The 19,649-nt window shown below is 48.3% G+C and overlaps 1 protein-coding gene across 1 annotated transcript in view; it reads right to left on the bottom strand.

The window, feature by feature from the left end:
- Positions 1–2,321: 2,321 nt before the first annotated feature.
- Positions 2,322–19,649, bottom strand: part of LOC8052384 — a 32,348-nt gene continuing 15,020 nt past the window's right edge. The window contains exons 2-5 of the mRNA XM_040211332.3: positions 12,676–12,968; positions 9,444–9,501; positions 8,029–8,375; positions 2,322–5,783 (exon numbers count right to left, since the gene is read on the bottom strand). Of these exons, the coding sequence (XP_040067266.2) occupies positions 2,322–5,783; positions 8,029–8,375; positions 9,444–9,501; positions 12,676–12,968 (4,160 nt within the window). The remainder of the gene's footprint in view (positions 5,784–8,028; positions 8,376–9,443; positions 9,502–12,675; positions 12,969–19,649) is intronic.

Raw genomic sequence — 19,649 nt, 5'->3', positions numbered from 1 at the left:
GATTAGAACAGGCTGGGGTGGAGATTGAACCCAGCATCCCGAGGTCTTGCAAAACGAGTTTTCGCACCACGTGCTCCGAGCTCGGGTGCCTTAACGCAGTCCCCAGCAAAAAATATCATAATGTATGATTTACATGGTGCGCTTTCGCATGCGATTTCGCAGCTGCAACGTCGCTCGTGTGGCACAAAATGAAAAAAAAGTACAGTGCAAAGGACGGTGCACAACTGAGAAATCGCAAGCAGAGTCGCACTATGCAAACCAGGCTTAACAAAGGGTTTCTGAACAAACAAGTTTGCAATGGAGCGATAACAGACTGCTTTATTTACAAGGTAAACCCACGTCAAGCCCTCAGTTGATGTAGAAAATTCGTTGTGTTCGCTCAACGGGAACAAAGAACAGTAATAGTACAAAAACATTTTTTTTTTGTCGCATTTAAATTCGAAGAACAGCGCAAAAACGTGTAGTCAGGAAAAATACGGGCGATAGAGAAGTTGAATTTGAAAAGACGACCCTACGAAACTGGATGAGTTGAAAAAAAAAAGTGTAACCTTGAAACACTCTCCATGGGGCAGGATCAAGGTGCACGGAAACACGCGTCTCCGACTGATGTGTTTACCGAGTCCTAAAAAGGGATCTCTTGACTTCCGCCTCATGATGCAGAAGTTTCATACTGTGGCCGGCCACGATCTTGGTGCTGGCTGTGGCCTGTTCTCGCGACTCCAGTGAATTCTAGGGGGCGCGCTGGTCAGGCAAAATGACGGGTGAAAGGAGGTCGTAGTGTCTTGCACTGCAGCGTAACACCGGTTCTACATGTGAAAGAAAATCGATTTTTCGACGGTAGAAGCCTCCTAGTGAGTGCGTAGGAATGACATGGCGGAAGCATAAAAATAATTACCGGAAACGATGTTTGTTTCTATGCTGCCTACGAGAATCAAGTAGCGATAGCAGACGAGAGAGTCGAAACGACCTCCTCTCCTGAGCTTCTCGGCGTTGCCGCTACGCGGCGTCGATTTCGCTGGAGTCGCCCTCTAGCGTGACAGCCCACGAACGCTTCAGTAGCCGGGAGATGGCTGTGACGACAGCGCCACTCACGTTCTGTCGGGACCACTTTCGGTGCATAGGCGGAATAGGACGCTAAACACGTCGGTCAGAGACGCGTTCCGTGGGCACCGTATATAGGCAGGATCTTGTCGTCGGTTTCAATTCGTATACACATCTGAGCAGACGTAAGTGTTCTGAGAGATTTAAACGCTATGGCATGCAAGGTCGACTTCTGTTCCCGCGGAACGCCGAACTAAGAATAGACTGGTAGGCGCCTATAGATGGATCCTCTAGACCTGACATACGGAAATGATTTTTTTTTCTTTTTTCTTAGCACGCTTGTCCTGTGTGACGTGTATATGTACAAACCCCTCGATTCTTGACGGGTATGGCGGCACTCTGGGCATTTAATAACAAAATGTCAAACTTCATCGCTATGTACAGTCTCTGTAACTTACTCGAGGCGGCGTATAGCTATATCCTAATATGGTGTAGGTTAAGAAAACCAGGACGAGCTCGTCCCCCAAGTTGGAGTCTTTCCACATTAGCAGAGCGAACGGTAGAGATGAGGCTATAGAGGGAAGAAACCAGCAATCCTAGCGAGAATAGCGGTTTGTAGGAGGTGCTGTCCTGCTTTGCTTAACCTACTACAAACTATAGTCGTAAACCTTTTCTTCGAACGATACTGTTAACAGCGTGTTTCAGGTGCTCGGCATCTTTCTCGCGATTAATCTTTACTCCCTCCTAACCCAGTACGTGGGGCGTGCGGCTCAGGACACAATTCCTCAGTGCTGAGCTCAATGACGTCCAAGATCACGAGGACACTGCGACGTGTTGCACTGTTCACTGTGGCCATGCAAGGTAACCTAATGACTGGACCAAGGAATTCAGCACTGATGTCTTGTGCTCTATACGTGGCGTTTGTTCTGGCCCACGTGAAATTCGAAAGCACCGGTTTTCTTGTAAGGCCTCCAAAATCAATAGCAAAGTGTATTTCTATAGCTTTGCCTTTTCATACAACCCGAGGATTAAACGAGAAGACTGAATGTAAAATATGATAAATATCAATGCTCATATCATTCTACTTCTGCCGCGATGATCGTTCTACACAAAGTCCCGCGCGTTGTCAACATGAGGATGGACGAATTCTAGCTAGATGTATGTACAAAGTGTTTTAAAAGAGGTGGTTATGAGGATAGCCCGCTTTTATGAGGTATTTTTTTGCATATAAAATAGTGATCTGATTAAAAAGGGGTTCCCGCGATTGACTCAAACCCGTGTTATATCGTCCATACTTGAACCTTTTCCGCAATGACGCACCAACTAGCATGATCGTAGTAGGAAGAAATGATGTGGAGGTTCTCGACATACTTGTCGATCAAATTGTCAAGTTCACCTTCCCTAAACACATGGTAATACCTGTGCAGCATCAAAGAACTGCCGCCACCGTCAGTGTCCTGCAAGGATTCTTGAGAGGAGGACAAGGACGCAGAAGCTTTCCTGCTCAGTTTGTCATCTGGATCGTCACAGACAGTTTTACTGTCCTGGTGCTGGGCAATTTTTTCATGATCCTCGTCGTCCTTGGTAACTTCAGAAGGCTTTTCACCGTCGTCATCTTCAACAATAGGCGTCGGACTCGGACACTGCAGGACAGTTTGAAAGCTGGCCGTTGAGCTTGAACCGTTGGAAGTACTGTTCGCGAGTCCTTCAACGGTGAGGCAATCACCCGTTTGTGGTGCATTTTCTTCAAGGGCAGGTTCGTTGCAGGAGTCACTCTCCTCGCTGTAGTCTTCCACAATGACATTAAACGGGAATGGTGCACAGTCGCTAGACTCGCTGTTTTGGTCCTGTTTTTCCGACGCCTCAGCATCATCTTCAGTTTCTTCAGCAGTACTTTCATTTTGACCTTCTCTGTCCTTGCTGATCTCTGACTCCTCGTCCAACACCTTTTTTTCTGCTGTCTCTGTCTGGGTCGCAGTCGGTGGGATATAACCATCGCTGGCTTTTTCCGTATCCTGTTCAGCTTGAGCTTCTTCTTCGCTACACTCTGCGATACTCTCGAGTGAATCATCCGGTGAACTGTCCTGAGCCGCCGTTTTGCTTTGCGCCACGGTGACATTGAGGCTGTCGTCTGAACTGACCTCCGAGGCTTCCGAACCTGGGCTGCCTTCGATTTCCATTGCAGTCGCCGACGCGGTTAGCTGCTCGGTGGCGTCGACGGAAAGCACTGCCGGTAGAAATCGCTCCCAGTATATCTCACCTGATGCGAGGTCTGTGTTTTGACTGCATAGCTTAGATAGACCTGAGTGCACAGGCAAAGACTTTTTTACGATGGTTAGTCTGATAGGTGTCATGCACAGTCCCGTACTGCAATCTTCCGACTCTACTTCGCTATCCCCTTTGTTTGCCATGCTTGATTTTTGGTTAGAAGTTTTGACTGTCACGTCTGTACGACACTCCGGTGTAAAATTGACGAGGGGCCAGGGATGCCCATCGCTGTCGTTCGGTTTCAGGCTCACCAGATTATCGGATTTGGCGCTGTCTGTAGGAATTTTACCTTCTTCACTCAGCGCGTCCAAAAATCCTAGGGCTGGATCGTTGTTCTTCGACCCAATGCTGTTGTACGACTGTGGAGTTAGCTCTTCAGGCGTATCGTCCGGAGACGCCACACTCAGAGCATCGAGTTCATTTTCCGAAGTGGCAGCATCCGTTTGGGGTTCTAGTGTGCTTCCAGAACTTGACTCAATACTTTCTGTGGCCTGGGGTGAACTGAGGCTTTCGGTACTAATGGATGTATTGTCCGTCTGGACTTGCAAAGTCTCACCACTGGACGTAGTACTCTCCTCATTTGGGGCCGACTCCGCCGCTGAGTAGTAAGGGTCGTCGAGTTCTCTAACGTCCAGTTCAATTTGCGGAATATCGTCTTCGCAGCAACTGGCATCAGCACCCGCTGCTGAGAGGTCAGGGTTGGACATGTACGATTGAGTATCTTCAGAGCCGCTATCGTTGTCCTCATCCCCTATCGTCTCCGTGGCCCCGAGACTTTCTGCGGCCTCGGTAGCTTCTTCTTGCTGAAGCGCGTCCTGAAGGTTGGCCCACTGAGGGACGTCCAGCGCATCGGTACAGTGAGCGAAGGACACAATAGCACCAATAATGTCGCGAAGAACTACTGCCTCACAGTCAGAAAACTTTTCCAGGTACTGTCGCGGGAATGCGCCTAAAAGAGGCGGCGAATTCTTGGGCGTCGTCCTGAGTGTCGGGGAGAACTCTGGAGACGAGGTCTCTTGAGCCCCCAGGCAGATGCTGAGCGGCGAAGCCCTCAGGCTGTTCGAGCACGCCCTGTGGAACTCTCGGCGCTGAAGAATCGCCTCGATCTCGCTGCTGCTCCGCTGAATCACGGACACTATGGATTCTTCGCTGTCCACACTCGTGTCACTCTGAAGGCTGCTACACTTCCGAGGTATCACAGAGACGATGGACTCTTCCGAGTCCTCGGAAACGTTTCGACTTCGTGGAGTCGTCGGGGATGCGCACATGGACGCCGAAGCCGAGGACGCCGAGAAGCGGCGCTGTTGGTAGATGGACTCCGACTTCCGGTTGTTGGTACCGACACTCATGCTTCGTTTGACGACTCTACGCCTGTGTTGGACGACGCAGTACACCTCTTCCTCCTCCACAAAAATGTCCGAGTCGAAAGAGTCCTTCTTGCGCTCCTGACTGCTACACTGAATTACCGGGGCAGGCTTGGGCTCTACTGTCTCGGCGTCAGGGACGCTGGCTTCCGGCGGTTGCGGAGGCTCCTCGCAAAGCGTGTGCAGTTCCGGCATCGAGTAATAGGTTGAGAGTGGTGGTTCCTGGCAAAGAGAAACCGAAGCCGCCGACTTCACTTCTGTCTCCGCGAATTCTCCGACGGAGCACTGGTTGTAGAAGTTTTTGAGGAGGGCTTTCTCTTGGAGCCGTTGGCCGTAAAAACGCATCCGCTTTTTGAGAACCTCGGACGCACCGGCCTTTGCCATCTTAGACGATAGATAGTTTCTGACAGTGGCACTAGTCGTCGTGCTTATTAAGCATTTCTGGAGATTCGCGTTGTTGTTGAACGTGTTGAACCACTCCTTTGTTCGGCAGCCGTTGAAGCCAGAGGGAGGGGCGTCTAGAGAACCCAGCCGGCCTTTGACGATGGACGAAATGTGTTCCTCGTTAAGAATACTGTTGCCGTTAGCGATATCCGAAGTGGTCAGTTGGCTCGTCGCGTTGGAGATGTCTCCAGCAAGCTTAGGATCGCCACCAGTCCCCTGTTCTTCCTCGGGAAACTCCATGCTCTCCACCATGGGCGGGAGCTGGTAGTCTTCGTGGAGGTGCTCGAACCTGGCGAAGCAGGAAGCCGTGGACTTGGAACGTACGATGCCGTTCTTGTCGCCGACGATCCTCCGTAGGTATTCTCTGGGATCGCTCGCCGTTGATATTCGCTTCTGGAACTCGTGGGAACCTTCTTTTTTCCGTCGAGATCTTAGGATGGACGGTATGATGCTGAGGACGTCGCCCAGTGACCGGGACTTGCCGTGCCCGCGGTTGTTCTTCTCGTCCTCGAGTATGGAGGGTGGTCGGCTGAGCACGGCCTCTTCTGTCACGGGCAGCTCGGCGTCGAGGTGACGGAGCTCGATGAGGCCGTCGTCCTCATCATCTTCCTCGAGTTCGCAGTCACCGCCTGTTGTATCTTGAGTCTGGGGCTCTTTTTCCGCGACCTGTAAAAAGGCACGGAGCGAAAGCTTTACTATCACAAAGTCGAATGATTGAAGTTTTAATTGACGGTGACCATGTTTTCAAACCATGTTTACTACAAAACAAAACATAACTGTAGTTTAAAGGAGCTGTGCAACGATATTCAGTTGGAATGTTTTTCTCTCTACACGAGCTTACTGGCACACCTGGGACTCAAGGATGCTCACACGCAACGCCACGGGCCAAGAAACTCCTTTGTTGCGGTGCCATTTCAAGGACAAAAACGATCATTTTCATTCAATCTCTCCTTTGCAAAATTTGATGACGTAACTCGGGGATCGCAGTACACCCAAGTGACGATATTTGAATGCGGTTCATAGATTGGACCCGAGCATTGCGTGGGCACTCGACTTGGGCTCGTGACAATTGCTAGCTCGAGAAGCATTCGGGTTGTGACCCGTGTCCAATCGCTGCAACGACGACAACAGCCGAGCCATAACAATGTCTGGAACTCAGCGCGTGTCCTCCGCTTTGCCAACCCCAGCGCGTGGCTATGATCAACACTGGCGGCATATAATCGGCTCCGGATCACATGGCCGCTTGTTCTGGCTGCGAGTTGAGGGGGTAAACGCTGCTCGTCTTTCTTTAATTTTTTTCTGGGACTTCTATTGCGTGGGGTGAAAAACGAACGCGTGTTTCATAGGTCATTAACATTAGGGATCCGTTTTAAGCGGTATTTGCGCAAAGTACAAAAATTGTTGCATTGCTCCTTTAAGCTGCCGAGAACTTGGGAAAAAAACTTTTTGTTTGTAGGGGCCCTAACTTAAAAGGCGGGACCAAGCGGGACCAAGGGACAGGGATTGGTCAGTTGCCTATTGCTATTGGTCAGCGGCGCAGCACTGACGCAGGATGTGGCCTATTATGTTTACGCTTCTCGCTTCGTAATTATTATATTTTTTGGCCGCCTAATTATGCGAATTTATTGGTCGCGAAAAGAAAATAGAAAGTTTTAGGGAACCGTGAGTGGAGAGGAGGAAACCGCCAATCACGACGAGCAGATAGCTTTGTGGGCGGGGCTTGTCCTGCTCTTGAAACAGACCGGCTCAACGCTCTGCCGTCACGTCGCTGCGGCGGCACTGCTTTTCAGTACGGCGCATGCGCGTCACCTCACTCGAATCTGGTTTTTGCACACTCGGTGTGCCCACACCCGATGGTGTGGGCAAACGAGGGAATGTATTTAGACAGCGGTGTATAATTTCGCCTATCTGCCAAAGGCATCCAAAGGCTTCGAGCCGGTACACTCTAAAAAAAGCCCGTGCGTCCACTTTCCCGCACAACACTCGGAGAGCCAATCAGCGCAACTTACGGAGGCAGCTCAGCGAATGACGATGTCGAAACATATGTTTAGACCAAAAAACGCAGTCTGAGTTGTGACATTAAAGGAGCTGTGCAACGATATTCAGTTCGAATGTTTTTGACTTTATACGAGCTTACTGACACTAGTAAGACTCAAGGATACTCGCACGCAGCGCCACTGGCCAAAAAACTCCTTTGTTGCGGTGTAATTTCAAGGAAAAAAGATATAATTTTCATTCAATCTCCTCTTTGCAAAATTTGATGACGTGACGTGGGGATCGCAGTACACCCATATGACGATATTTGAATGCTGTTCATTGATTGGACCCGAGCATTGCGTGGGCACTGAATTTTGGGCTCGTGATAATTACTAGCTCGAGAAGCATTCGGGTAGTGGCCCGTGTCCAATCGCTGCAACGACGACAATAGCCGAGCCATAACAATATCTGGAACTCAGCGCGTGCCCTGTGCTTTGCCAACCCCAGCGCGTGGCTATGATCTACATTGGCGGCATATAATCGGCTCCAGATCACGTGGCCGCTTGTTCTGGCTGCGAGTTGAGGGGGTGAACGCTGCTCGTTTTTCTTTAATTTTTTTCTGGGACTTTTATTGCGTGGGGTGAAAAACAAACACGTGTTCCATAGGTCATTAATGTCAGGGATCCGTTCTAAACGGTATTTGCGCAAAGTACAAAAATTGTTGCATCGCCCCTTTAAGCAATGCAAGCGTGACGTTTTGCATTGCTTAATGTCATAACTCAGACTGCGTTTTTTCGTCTAAACATATGTTTCGGCATTGTCATTCGCTGAGCTGCCTCCGTAAGTTGCGCTGATTGGCTCTCCTAGTGTTGTGCGGGAAAGTGGACGCACGGGCTTTTTTTAGAGTGTAGTCGCAGTAGCCAGTGCGACTGACCTGGAGCTGCTGAGGCGACGTGACCCTACTCTGCGCGGCGCTCTCGGCGAACCAAGCACCCCTGCAGCTGCTGTAAAAGTACGGCCTGGACCGGTGGCTGGTGGACGAGAGCTTCTGCAGGGCCCGCCGCATGAAGCTGTAGCACGTCTCGCTGGGACTGGACAGGTCCGAGCTGGAGTCGTCCAGGCTGTGCCCGCGTTGGCCGCGTCCCTGCCGCTTCCGGCGGGAGCGCGCCGGCGCTGCCGTGTCGCTGTCCGACGCCGGCGGGTTGTACGACTGGTACATGAGCAGGTCGTCTTCGCTCGTCGTCGTGCTCGTCATCTCGCGTTCCACCGACGAGCCACGGTCTGGGCGATCGAGACGGCAGGTATAAGAATTTACGCTCCGATTCACACTAAAGGCCTCTTCACACTGCGTCGTTTTCTTACGGTTCATTGCGTTACGTTGTGATACGGCTGCGATTCACCGGCATATCCGTGCTTCGTATTCCAGGTGCCAAGCTACTCGTTTAACTGGTTGCAACACTGCATACGAAGCACGGACGTCTCCGTTTTACACTAAAGGCCTGTTCACACTGCATCGTTTTCTTACGGTTCATTGCGTTATGCTGTGATACGACTGCGATTCAGCGGCATATCCATGCTTCGTATTCCAGGTGCCAAGCTACTCGTTTAACTGGTTGCAACACTGCATACGAAGCACGGACCTCCCATATACTCGCGATCGTACGTCGACGTAAGCGTACACGTAAACACCGTAACGTAAGAAGACGGTGCTGCGTGAACCAAAGTCCGGCCGCTTTGTCAAGCTACGATTCGACGAAGCCAATCAACCAGCGTCGAAAGTGTATCCTCATGGTGCCCGTCGTCTTTCTGCGCTTGCTACTAGCGGCTAAGCCAGTCACCCGCACTGAATGCGCCATGATTCTGGGCATCCTAGGCTTTCTCTCTGTGCGTGATTCGTGTGGAGTCTACAGACCTTTGCAAAAATCGCCTTCTGCACGCTGCCATCTCTGTCTGCTGGGCTGTGGAAGGCCTTCTGAGCATGCGCTGTTGGTCTGCACGCTGTGCGGTTTATCAGACGCTGCGCATGCGTCCATAGCTCGTGACTCAGCATTTTTTGCCGTGACGGTGCGCTTTTACCGTTGCTTAATTGGCTCGATCGGATGCTAGCGTCAGCCGCGCTCGGTGGCGAAATCGACGGCACCTAGCGGCTAAAACAAAAAGCTGTGGCGGCAGGTTCGCTGCAGCGCTGCAGCCTTCTCAAGCGATATTCCCAGCACCTGGCGGTATAAAGACGAGCCGTGAAAGTAGGTTCGAAAACAGGCGGCGAAAATGGCCAATAGTCACACAAAGAGTTCCTTTAATCGCCGAAGTACGGGACCGTTTTGACTCCGCTCAACGCTTTCAGCTCACCTTCGCTGCTGCTCTTGGTCGGCTGCCTGTAGGGCACCAGGACGTCTTGGGACTCGAACTGCACGCGCAAAAAGTGAGAGCGAAAGAGCCGTCAATCAATTAAGTGTTCACTTGCGTGCGCCACGCGCGTTACACTGCATTGGGTCACACTAACGGCTCTATGGTTTCTACAGAAGGGGCTCTGGAATAAAATGGACACTGTGCAACACTGGTTTGCGCGAACACAAGATCGACACTTTTCTCCATTTTACTCATAGACAGTATGGACAATGTACAAAGCCGAGGCGCCCGTATCGGTTCAAGCCACTGATCTCTAGTGGAGATCAGTGGCTCAGGCGCATTCTCGGAAACGTCTGTTAACGAAGATTTTACTTTCGGTTTCCTCCATCGGATCGCGATCAGCTGCAAGCGGACACCGCTGACCTGAACCATGCACTGAACGCTGCGTACCTTGCCGAGCTTTCTTAAGTTGACCTACGTGTGCATGTCATGTAGTGAGTATATTTCTCTTCTCGTGACTTACTAGACGCTAACTGTTTCAAGGCGACGGTGAGCCACGCAAAGTTCGGGAATGAGCAAGACGAGGTGGCAGCTAGTGGTCAAATGCATCGGGGCAATGAAAGTGGAAGAAGAAGATGGTTTAGAAACGATGGATAAAACACGGCATAAAAACATTGTGAAAGCTCGATGCTAACCTTGGTTCTGGCCCTTTTCGAAGTCTGTCGAAATCGAAAGCAAACACTTGCAAGGAGTACGTGCGTAGGGCAGCGTATACGCCGCTCGAGATTGTGTGTAGTTTCGCTCAAGCGACGTGACTTGCCTTCGCCTTTAATCAGTTACCGTCTGGTAAAGTCACGAGAAAAGACGTATACTTACTGCTTCACCTGCACACGTAAGTCAACCTACAAAGACTCGGTGAGGTACGCTACGTTCAGGGGCGTGGTGGAGGTCCGTGGTGTCCGCTTGCAGCTGGCCGCGGCCCGATGGAGGAAACCGACACTAAAATCTTCGTTGACAAATGTTTCCCAAAAGGCACCTGAACCGCAAGGGGCACCTCGGTTTTGCACATTGTCCATTGACGGGTACTACATGCTGTCTAAATATCCACACAACCCCAATTATTGGTACTAAACTTTAACTCTTCAGTCAATGCAAGGAGGGAAGGCACGCAGTCGAGCTGGTCAGGAAACATCATTGAAAGAAAACCTGAGACTGGGACAAATTATGTGTCGTGCTGTCCGTTTTTTTTTTATTTGTCCCAGTCTCAGCTTTTCTTTCAATGATGTCAGTCAGTGACTTAAATGACGTCTTTTTGCCAAACTGTTAGTTTTAATGGCAGCTCTAAAATCTTGTGAGAAAGACAAGGAAGACTGTCGATTGCGTGTTCGCGCTAACAGTGTCGTGCTGTATGCTTGGTCTATTTGGTAGTTAAGCGCTAAATATAACGGACAGGTAGACTATCGACGAACACCACAGAACGCCAATCTTAACTGAAGGTTATTTATGAAATGGGATAAAATAAAATTCAAAACTGTTTCATGTGAATTAAAGAAAACAACATAAGTAAATATATAAGCGTGGATTGTTGGGGCGGCGTTGCTGAAATCTTTGTGATATCAAGGTGCACACGTTTACCTTGTTTCTCAAAACAAAACGATCGAAATATAAAAGTGAATTAACCTTACTGAGCAAAAGGGGATAGATGGATGAAGTCCTGCGGCGCCAAATACCTCTTGTCCTTCGGCGGTTCCGTAACAGTTATCTCGTTCGATCAGTTCGGTTCCCCTCATTCATCCACATTCTAATATTTCTTGAATTATAAATTGTTGAAGGTTGGGCTCTACGATGTTCGTTATTCTTCTACTTGCCCGTCATTCCAAGGATGTTCGTACACCTTTTCAACGAGTTTTCGAGTTCTTGTTTTGAATACGAAGTCCGTTTCAATTTCGTGAACATGCGGTGAAGGTATCGTAGTTGCGGCATGGCGTCAAGCAAGACAAACTCTAACATGCACGCACAAAAAAGGAAGCGCGTATTAACGTGGCACTCGAACGGAATCTGAAAGTTAAAAGTGTCCTACTTCAATGTACTCTTAGCTACAAGGTTCTTTATGAAAATGAACACCGGAGCGCGTAGCTTTGCTAGACAGTGAACGGAACGTTCAAACGAGCGTTCCGTACTTGCTAGTCGCTCACTTATAGCTAGATTATAATTAAAGCCGATCAAGTATATCGTTCATTACATCACTTTAAAAAAAAAAAAAGTGCCGCGTTCTTGCATTTGTCTCGGGAAAAAATAACAACTAAAATGGCAGCGCGCAGAAGAGGATTTTTACAAAAGTCTATAGACCTTCGCAAAAGTCGCCTCCTGCGCGCTGCCATCGTTTGCCTGCTGGGCTGTGGAACGCCTTCTGAGCATGCGCCGTTGCTGTGCTGCGCGGTGTATGACACCCTGCGCTGGCGTCCCTGCAGCTCGGTGACTCAGCATTTTTTGGCCCGGGTGATAAGCGCTGGAAAGGTCTATAATCGGCGTCGACTATTTGGTGCTACACTGTCAAGGCTAGCGTAGCCTTCATAGTGCTGCAGCCCCGCACTGCTGAGCACGTGGCTTCGTGTTGCGTCTCGTTCGGACGCGCTCGCACACTTTGACAGAGTTGGAGCACTGCGGAAGCTACGCTAGCCTTGCCAGTGTAGCACATAAACTTGCTAAGGCACGTCAGAAAAACGTAGTCCTCAAGTTCCAGTCAACGGGTCGTTCCATTTTGAAGAAATATAAATGGTGAAATGATAAAATGAGACACGTTATGAATTTGAGCACTGGCATGACTCGGCATAAAAAAAAGGTGCCCTCGACGCCCTAATCTCCGTGGTCAGAAAAATGTTGATAAGTGGACACAGCTCTCAGTATCGGCCGCTAGGAGGTCAGTTCTAAACTTGATGCGAAGGGGTTACTCCAAAAGCGCCGCGTCATTCATAGCCCCCACCGTGCAAAGAGGACTCCAAGAGTGCTGAGTCATTCCTAGCGAAATTGCAGTCAGTGCAATTACAGTCCCATAGCCTTGCCTTCTAGGTGATATCATTCTAGCTCGATACGAAGGAATTTCTCCAAAAGTGCCGAGTCATTTCTAGCTCCCACCGCGCAAAAGGGAACACTCTGGCCACGAATCGTCGCAGAAGCGCTCGAGCCGTGTGAGCGGCTCACATGCCACGGGAAGGGTCCCCCGGGAGCGCACCTTTCTGTGCGTCTGCTCGAGCGCCCAGACGGTGATGAGGACGCGTCCTCCGACTCGAAGCACGCGCGAGAGCTCCCTGAGCGCGTGCACGCGCCTCTCGGTCGACGCCAGGTGGTGGATGACTGCGACGGACAGCGCGGCGTCCAGGGACTCGTCGCGGTACGGCAAGGCCAGGGCGTCGCACAGCACCACTTCGTGGCCCCGAGACGACGCCGCGGCGGCCAGGCTCGGTGACCGTTCGCAGCCGACGGCGCCCGCACCGCCGGCTTCCAGGTACTGTCCGCTGCCGCAACCTGCGACGGGGAATTGCAGAAGCCATCTCGTAAACGCTCGGCGTCTCCTGTGACATAGCTACGGCTGGCGGTTCCGGGGCCGCTCTAGTCAGTCTTGTAGATATGGCTTTTCCTCTCGGCCATGAACTCTACTCAAATTACTCTGTAGTTCAACTACTTTTTAAATAGTTTAGTAACTTTCAATTACATTTTCATTTCGGAAGTTGGTAGTTTAACTACATTTTCCGGATAATTTCTACTCAAATTACAGATTACTCTCGAAATTTAGTGATTTGTATAAATGATAAACACACATTTGCACATATGCAAAAAAAAAAAAAAATGGATATCGAAGTGTCAGCTAATATTCACGAAACGACGGTTTGGAAACCGAGGGTGACGGGCCTTTTTTTTGTGTTCCTAAGCTTTCGGAGAAAAGCGTGCACGACTGGGGCCCCCTTCTAGAGAAGCAGTGTGCCAGAAAGATCTGGGTGGTGGAGGGAACTGGAGAAAACCGGGGGAATCAAGCTGGTATCCGCACGGGGGAACCCAAGCCGGCTTGCTGGAACAACGTTTCAACCAAGTCCGGGTGAAAGAAAGCACTGCAAAAGCTGGGGTGCGCGAGCGTCTTGGGACGCGGTTTGAGTCCCGCTCAGCTCGTGAGCTTTCTTTGGGTGTGCTTTTTTTTTCCTAGTCTCAGCTGAGTCTCTGTTTCCAGCAAGCTGGCCCTTGCCTCGCAGAACTCAGGATGTGCAAGCCTTCCCGGCTTCGAATTTTACAAAAATAAAACAGTAAACAATCAAGCACACTGCCTGCAAAACTAATTTTGTGCAATGCATCGAAGTAGAAACGGTGTACATCCTGCTGTGTCGGCTTAAAAATTAAGAAATACATTGTACGTCATATAAAAAAAAAAAAAAAGACGTAGGCACGCAGAGACAGAACTTCCGACGAATTGCCTGCCTATTAGGTTAACGAAACTTTGTTTATGTATAACTTGTCTGGCCTTTATTGCTATGATAAAAATATATATATAAAAAGAATAGAAAGTAATGCATTACAAGGTGTCCCCTCAAAAATCCATAGGGTTTCTTTCCCCCGCAAAAATAAACTGCGCATCGCAGAATGCTCGTTCTCTACTAAAATGTAGTGCTAGCGGTCCGAACCAGGTGCTAACGTTTCAGAACTAGCCGTTATGTTACTCTAAAGTTATAAATGGTGTAATGAAATTTTCATCTTAAAAATGGTGGCCGACGGAGCTCTGGAATAAATGGAGCTCCATGGCGCCAGAAACCGAAAACGGGCCCCATTTTCCCATTGGACCCATTTCAGAAAATACCTTATAACTTTCGAATAACATTACGGCTGGTTCTGAAAATTTGGCATATTGTTCCGACCTCTAGCGCTACATATGGACGGAGAATGAACACTTGACGGTGCGTAGTTTATTTTAGCAACACTAATTTTTTGGGGGGGCAGGCTATACTTCCTTACCGTAGTTAATACTTTACTCAATTACTTTGGAATTTAGTAATTTGTATTCTGCTCAAATTGCTTTTGTCGCCAATACTCCGTACCTACTTTTCTTGAGTAATTCGTACCTAAGACATGACCATGTAACGCTTGCACCGATCGTGCAGGAGGTACACTCTTTTACAGGCGTCTGACAGCGTGTTTCTACGCTCACAATAAAGCTTCTAAAAAGAAATGTTAAAGGAAAGAAAAATACAGCTCGCACTTTCGGTGTTTTGTCAAAACGATAAGAATGCTTCCCTTGTGTCTGTCTTGCTCTTGTTGTTTTCCTCCACAGATGCATATCCACCGATGTAATTCTGCCAGCTCAGCGTCCGCGAGCTACCCGAGCAACCGTAATACGCGCGACCACAAAATATCCGTTTTTGCTCGCCAGGGGCGTTGCCCAAACTATAGAGTTACACGCCTATAGTGTTTTGTGCGTGTGTTTAGACAGCGGGGCGACAGTCATTCTTAAAGGGGGGGTCTGGTCTCTTCACTCTATATGTGAAATGTAGCCAGTGCAGTTCCCCACCACACTAGCCTGGGGTCTTTTAACGTGTAGCGTGCAGCAGTGATGCAAAGCCACGCGCCGGTACGGTGTACATCCAGGTCAAAACGGGCAGAGGTGGAGACCGAGCACAGTATTCCTTCGTTTTGCCTCGCGAGCTTTTTACACCACCTTCTCCGAGCTGCGAAGTGCGTTACACTCGGCCACTCATCCCCATAGCGGTCTTGCACACCTTACAGAAAACAAGTTATCGATTGCAGATGGTACAAGTACTCCGGGTCAGAAAGGAATATAAGATAGCTTAATTTCTCAACTCCAAAGGTCATTTTGCATTTCCTTAAAATGTAAGCGTCACTTTTTCGCCTTCGTTTCAAAGTCACGAGGGTGTTTCGCCTTTGTTAGCTGTATTTGCGTCCGACAAAAGTGACTACAAAACTTTCAAATCGCTTTAGTTGACAAGAGTCAACCACGCTCCTCTAAATCCTTGCAGCTTCAGTGCGGTTTTCCCGCTTTTCAGACGATCGTGGAACAGAGCAAATAGCGACAACATCGAGAAGGCTTCTTCCTTTCTTTTATCACAGTCTTTTTGTGAAAACTCAAATGTCACCAATATAACATTAAAAAAAAAATTTAACGAAAAAAAAAAACAAAAAAAACACGCTTCCAACTGGTTTGATGAGGCTAGAAATCACCGTAAGCACAAATTATGCGATCGGTTTCCAAAATAAAATGTTGGTAAAAAAATAACCTCACCGAGTTGGGCCTTGTTAATCCTCGTTTTCTTTGACACACAAAATTTCGAGTCCCCATCCTAACGTCTTCCCTTATTTATTTCTTTTTTTCAATCCGAGTGATATTTTTGGCAGCAGTCGACACATACTTTGTTTTCAGTCATACACTTGGTGATGCCAGAACCTGAAGCTCGTGATGGTAAAAAAAAAAAGGAACGGGGCACAAATGCTAACGATTACTAGTAATTAAAACTGCTCGCGTGATTACTGCACGAGAAAAGTAAACGCGCTATTATAAAATTACTCCAAAAGTAATGGATCACAAGTAATTTTATTACCGCTTACAAATTACGTACAGGCCTGTTACCTGATAAACATGCTAGATTTGTCTTAGAGTATATTTCTTTATATTGAAAACATCCGATAAACCCTTTTAGAAGACTTGCGAGAATAAAACAACTTGGCTTTGAACGTTCAAAGAAGCACGAGGACGCGTTTGTTAAACATGAAACAAACTAACGCATTCAAGCATTACACAAACGCGAGTACACACAGCATATTTAACATGAGTCTTTCAAGAATTCATTTGATTGTCTTGGTGCGCTAAAATTGCCCTCTTTGACGAACACCCATGTGCGTTGTCGATTGATGAGGCTGGATAAAGCGCAAGGAAGGTTGTTCGTCACTAGGTCTTATTTCATATCGGGCAAGCAACTTTAATTTAATGTTCCTTTAGAACAATTCCAGGGTCCTCGGCAGGGTAACTCGATGAAAGGTAAACAATTGACGATTTAGAAAGGTATACAGTAGTCGATGTTATAAAAACAAGTCAATCAAAAAATAAAATAAAACTCAGCTATTACCGAGGTTTAGAATAACGTCGAGGATGACTCAGCTTACTTCCTTTAGATAGCACTGGATGTCTTCGAAGCCACGCGTTTGCATGAGCTTTCTCACATGTCGCCCACGACTGTACACACTGCGCGACACTGTCAGGGCGAATGCGAGTTCGGCGATTTTTGTCATTTTACGTCCAGAGTCTACCTGCGCGAATAAAAAAAATTTCAGGTTAGTACCCTAACTGAGAACTTTGCTCCAGTATAGTAACTTTAATTACGGTCCTTCAGTACTGCTAGAAAAACAGAAAGATGACTTGTTCGCGCTAACATTGTCCCGGAGTGTCCACTAGACCAGTCTTGCTTTTATAATCAAACTAAAACTCGGTTCGGATAATTATGAGCGTGTGATGAGTACGTTTCTTGAATTTTCCAAGAAAATATGCGAGTAAGGAAAATAAAATTACCTAAAGGGCATTTGTAGCCATTCTTTTAAACTTTAAGCCGGGGTCACGTTGTTCATACATAAAGACAGTCTGCCAGATATCACTCACGGCAATATCCGTGCTTCGAATGCGGCGTGCCAAGTTTCTCCTCGAACTCATCGCCGTGCGGCATTCGAAGCACGGATGTCGCGGTGACTCGCGTTCGAACCTGTATGCAGACTGTCTTCTGTATGATGTATAAGCACAGTGTGACCCCGGCGAGCTTCGCTCTTGAGAGTTTAGACGCCATATTGTTTTATTCTACACTATGACACTGGCCGTGGAGCATTGATATTACATTAGAAGATTTACGAAGCCCGCTGAGTAGTTTCTTTTTACGTTCCTCTCCCAATGAGTACATACTTCGCGAAAAGCCAGAATGGAGCCTCTAAAAGTGTCCAAACGTTTATTGGCACATGCGTGGTGGCAACGCACGCTGATGTCCACTCGAAGAAACGAGGTTCTTACCCCCTGTTTTTTTCTGTACTCAATCTTTGACCTTCTGGGAAGTTCCATCCTAATCTCGGTTGTACTTGTATGTTCTGGCTCGGAACATTCCTCAACGTACCATATGTATATAAAGAAAGCAGAGGCAACGCGCTGCTGCGGGACAGTCATCCTTCTGTCGCCGTCACAGGATGTACGGTTCCTTCATTATGGTTAGATTGATGGCACGAGCTCGCCTTATTCAACTTTATTTTTCTGCTCTAAATTAATATTTTTTTATTCGTGACATTTTCAAGATCTTTGACGACTCTCCGGGCATGCAAGCTGCTGTTTTATGTTCATCCGGGGAACTAATACGCGTCTATTTGTTTCCTCACGAACTCCACTCTCAAGTGAACTCTCTCGTGCAGGTAATCGATGGGGACTGTTTTAATTCGTAACAACATTAAAAAAAGAACTGTAGAATTTATTATTTGACGCTTTTTACGACGTGCTCGTAGTACGGGTGATCTTGTAGTATATTGCGAAGAAAGGGATGCAGCAAGCATCTGCCCCAGCGTTTCCGAACAACTTGCTTTAACACCCTGTAACAAAGCGAACGCTAGAAACAGAACCACGGGGACTAAAAACACAAACTTTTTATGCAAAATTTTAAAGTTTTTTTTAGGGTTCCATCTCGTCCAATATGTGTCCCGTTGAATTTTTATCGGTATTGGCAACTTAAGAAACGAGGGGCAGGGCTTATCACGTTCACGCTCTCTTGATTCGTCCTTCAAATGCCGCAATCTGAGTGGCTGCGGAGCGATAATGAGATGCTCGGGATACGCCCCACGTTTGTTAAGTTGTCACGGATTGCGGACCAATAATTCCCTTCCCTGCGTTGTCGTCTATAACTGGGCTGTGGAACTCGTTTTGAGCATGCGCTGTAGCGCTTTTTTACAAATTACCCGACGCAGCTCACGCGTCCACGGTTCAGTGGCTCGGCACTCTTCGGCCGGGCGTTAAGCACTGGAAAGGTATACGAATCAGCGTATGCATATTAGAGAGTTTTAGTAGATCGTTCCCATGACTCCGATAACGATACCCGATACTCCGCCACCGCCTCCCTTGCGCATGCATAGTATCGTTATCGGGGCTATCGGGGGTATCGGAACGATCTACTAAAACTCTCTATTATGCACCCTACTTTACGGACTGTGCGGGTAGCAGCTGAAGAAGAGGAAAACACGTTCGCGTTCGAGCGTTTCTAGAACAGCGAAGGCGAAAGCAGCTGCGCGGTGAGCGAGTCGTCTGCTTGTTGCTCAGAGGTTGCGGTGACGTCAAAACGACGCCGACCTCTGATTGGTTTTGATAGAAAGGATAGTGGGTAGACCTCGACGCTAGACGCCTCGACGTCTACCCGCTATTTTTGTTTTCGATCAGCGAATAAGAGCTCGGCGTTTTGACATCATCGCAAACCATGTGCAAGAAGCAGACGAAGTGGAGCCCCATTTTTTCGACGGGAGCTCGGTGTTGGGGCGTCTCTTCGCGCTCTCGTCTCCTTTTCACCCTCAGTTTCTGTGTATACCGCGGACTATACATATCTAAAATCTGAAATATTACACTCTAAAAAAAGCCCGTGCGTCTACGTTCCCGCACAACACTCGGAGAGCCAATCACCGCAAATTACGGAGGCAGCTCAGCGAATAACGACGCCAAAACATATACTTAAACAAAAAAAAAAAAAAAAACAAAAAAAAAATACGCAGTCTGAGTTTTGACTTTAAGCAATGTAAAACGTTACGCTTGCATTGCGTAATATCACAACTCAGACTGCGTTTTCTGGTCTAAACATATGTTTCGGCATCGTCATTCGCTGAGCTGCCTCCGTAAGTTACGGTGATTGGCTCTCCGGGTGTTGTGCGGGAAAGAAGACGCACGGGCTTTTTTTAGAGTGTAGGCTGTGCAGAACTATTCAGACGAGCGTTCTTTATGATGAGAAGTGAGCGTTTTTATGACTGCGTCACATGGGTGCACGAGAAGCGACGGACTATCGCAGGGTGTAAACTATATAGACCGGACGGTAGTTGACTACGCACACACGCAGCCACGGTTTCGGGTCTCCGTGACTTCGGTAATAAACGGTCTCGTTCGCCTCTCTACTCCTGGCTCCGCATCGAATCATATAACTCAGCCGGAGG

The sequence above is a fragment of the Ixodes scapularis genome, unplaced genomic scaffold, assembly GCF_016920785.2.
Source record: "Ixodes scapularis isolate PalLabHiFi unplaced genomic scaffold, ASM1692078v2 PGA_scaffold13__105_contigs__length_92229423, whole genome shotgun sequence".
NCBI lineage: Eukaryota > Metazoa > Arthropoda > Arachnida > Ixodida > Ixodidae > Ixodes > Ixodes scapularis.
Note: the sequence above shows the minus strand (reverse complement) of the source record. Positions and strands in the feature narration are given on the sequence as shown.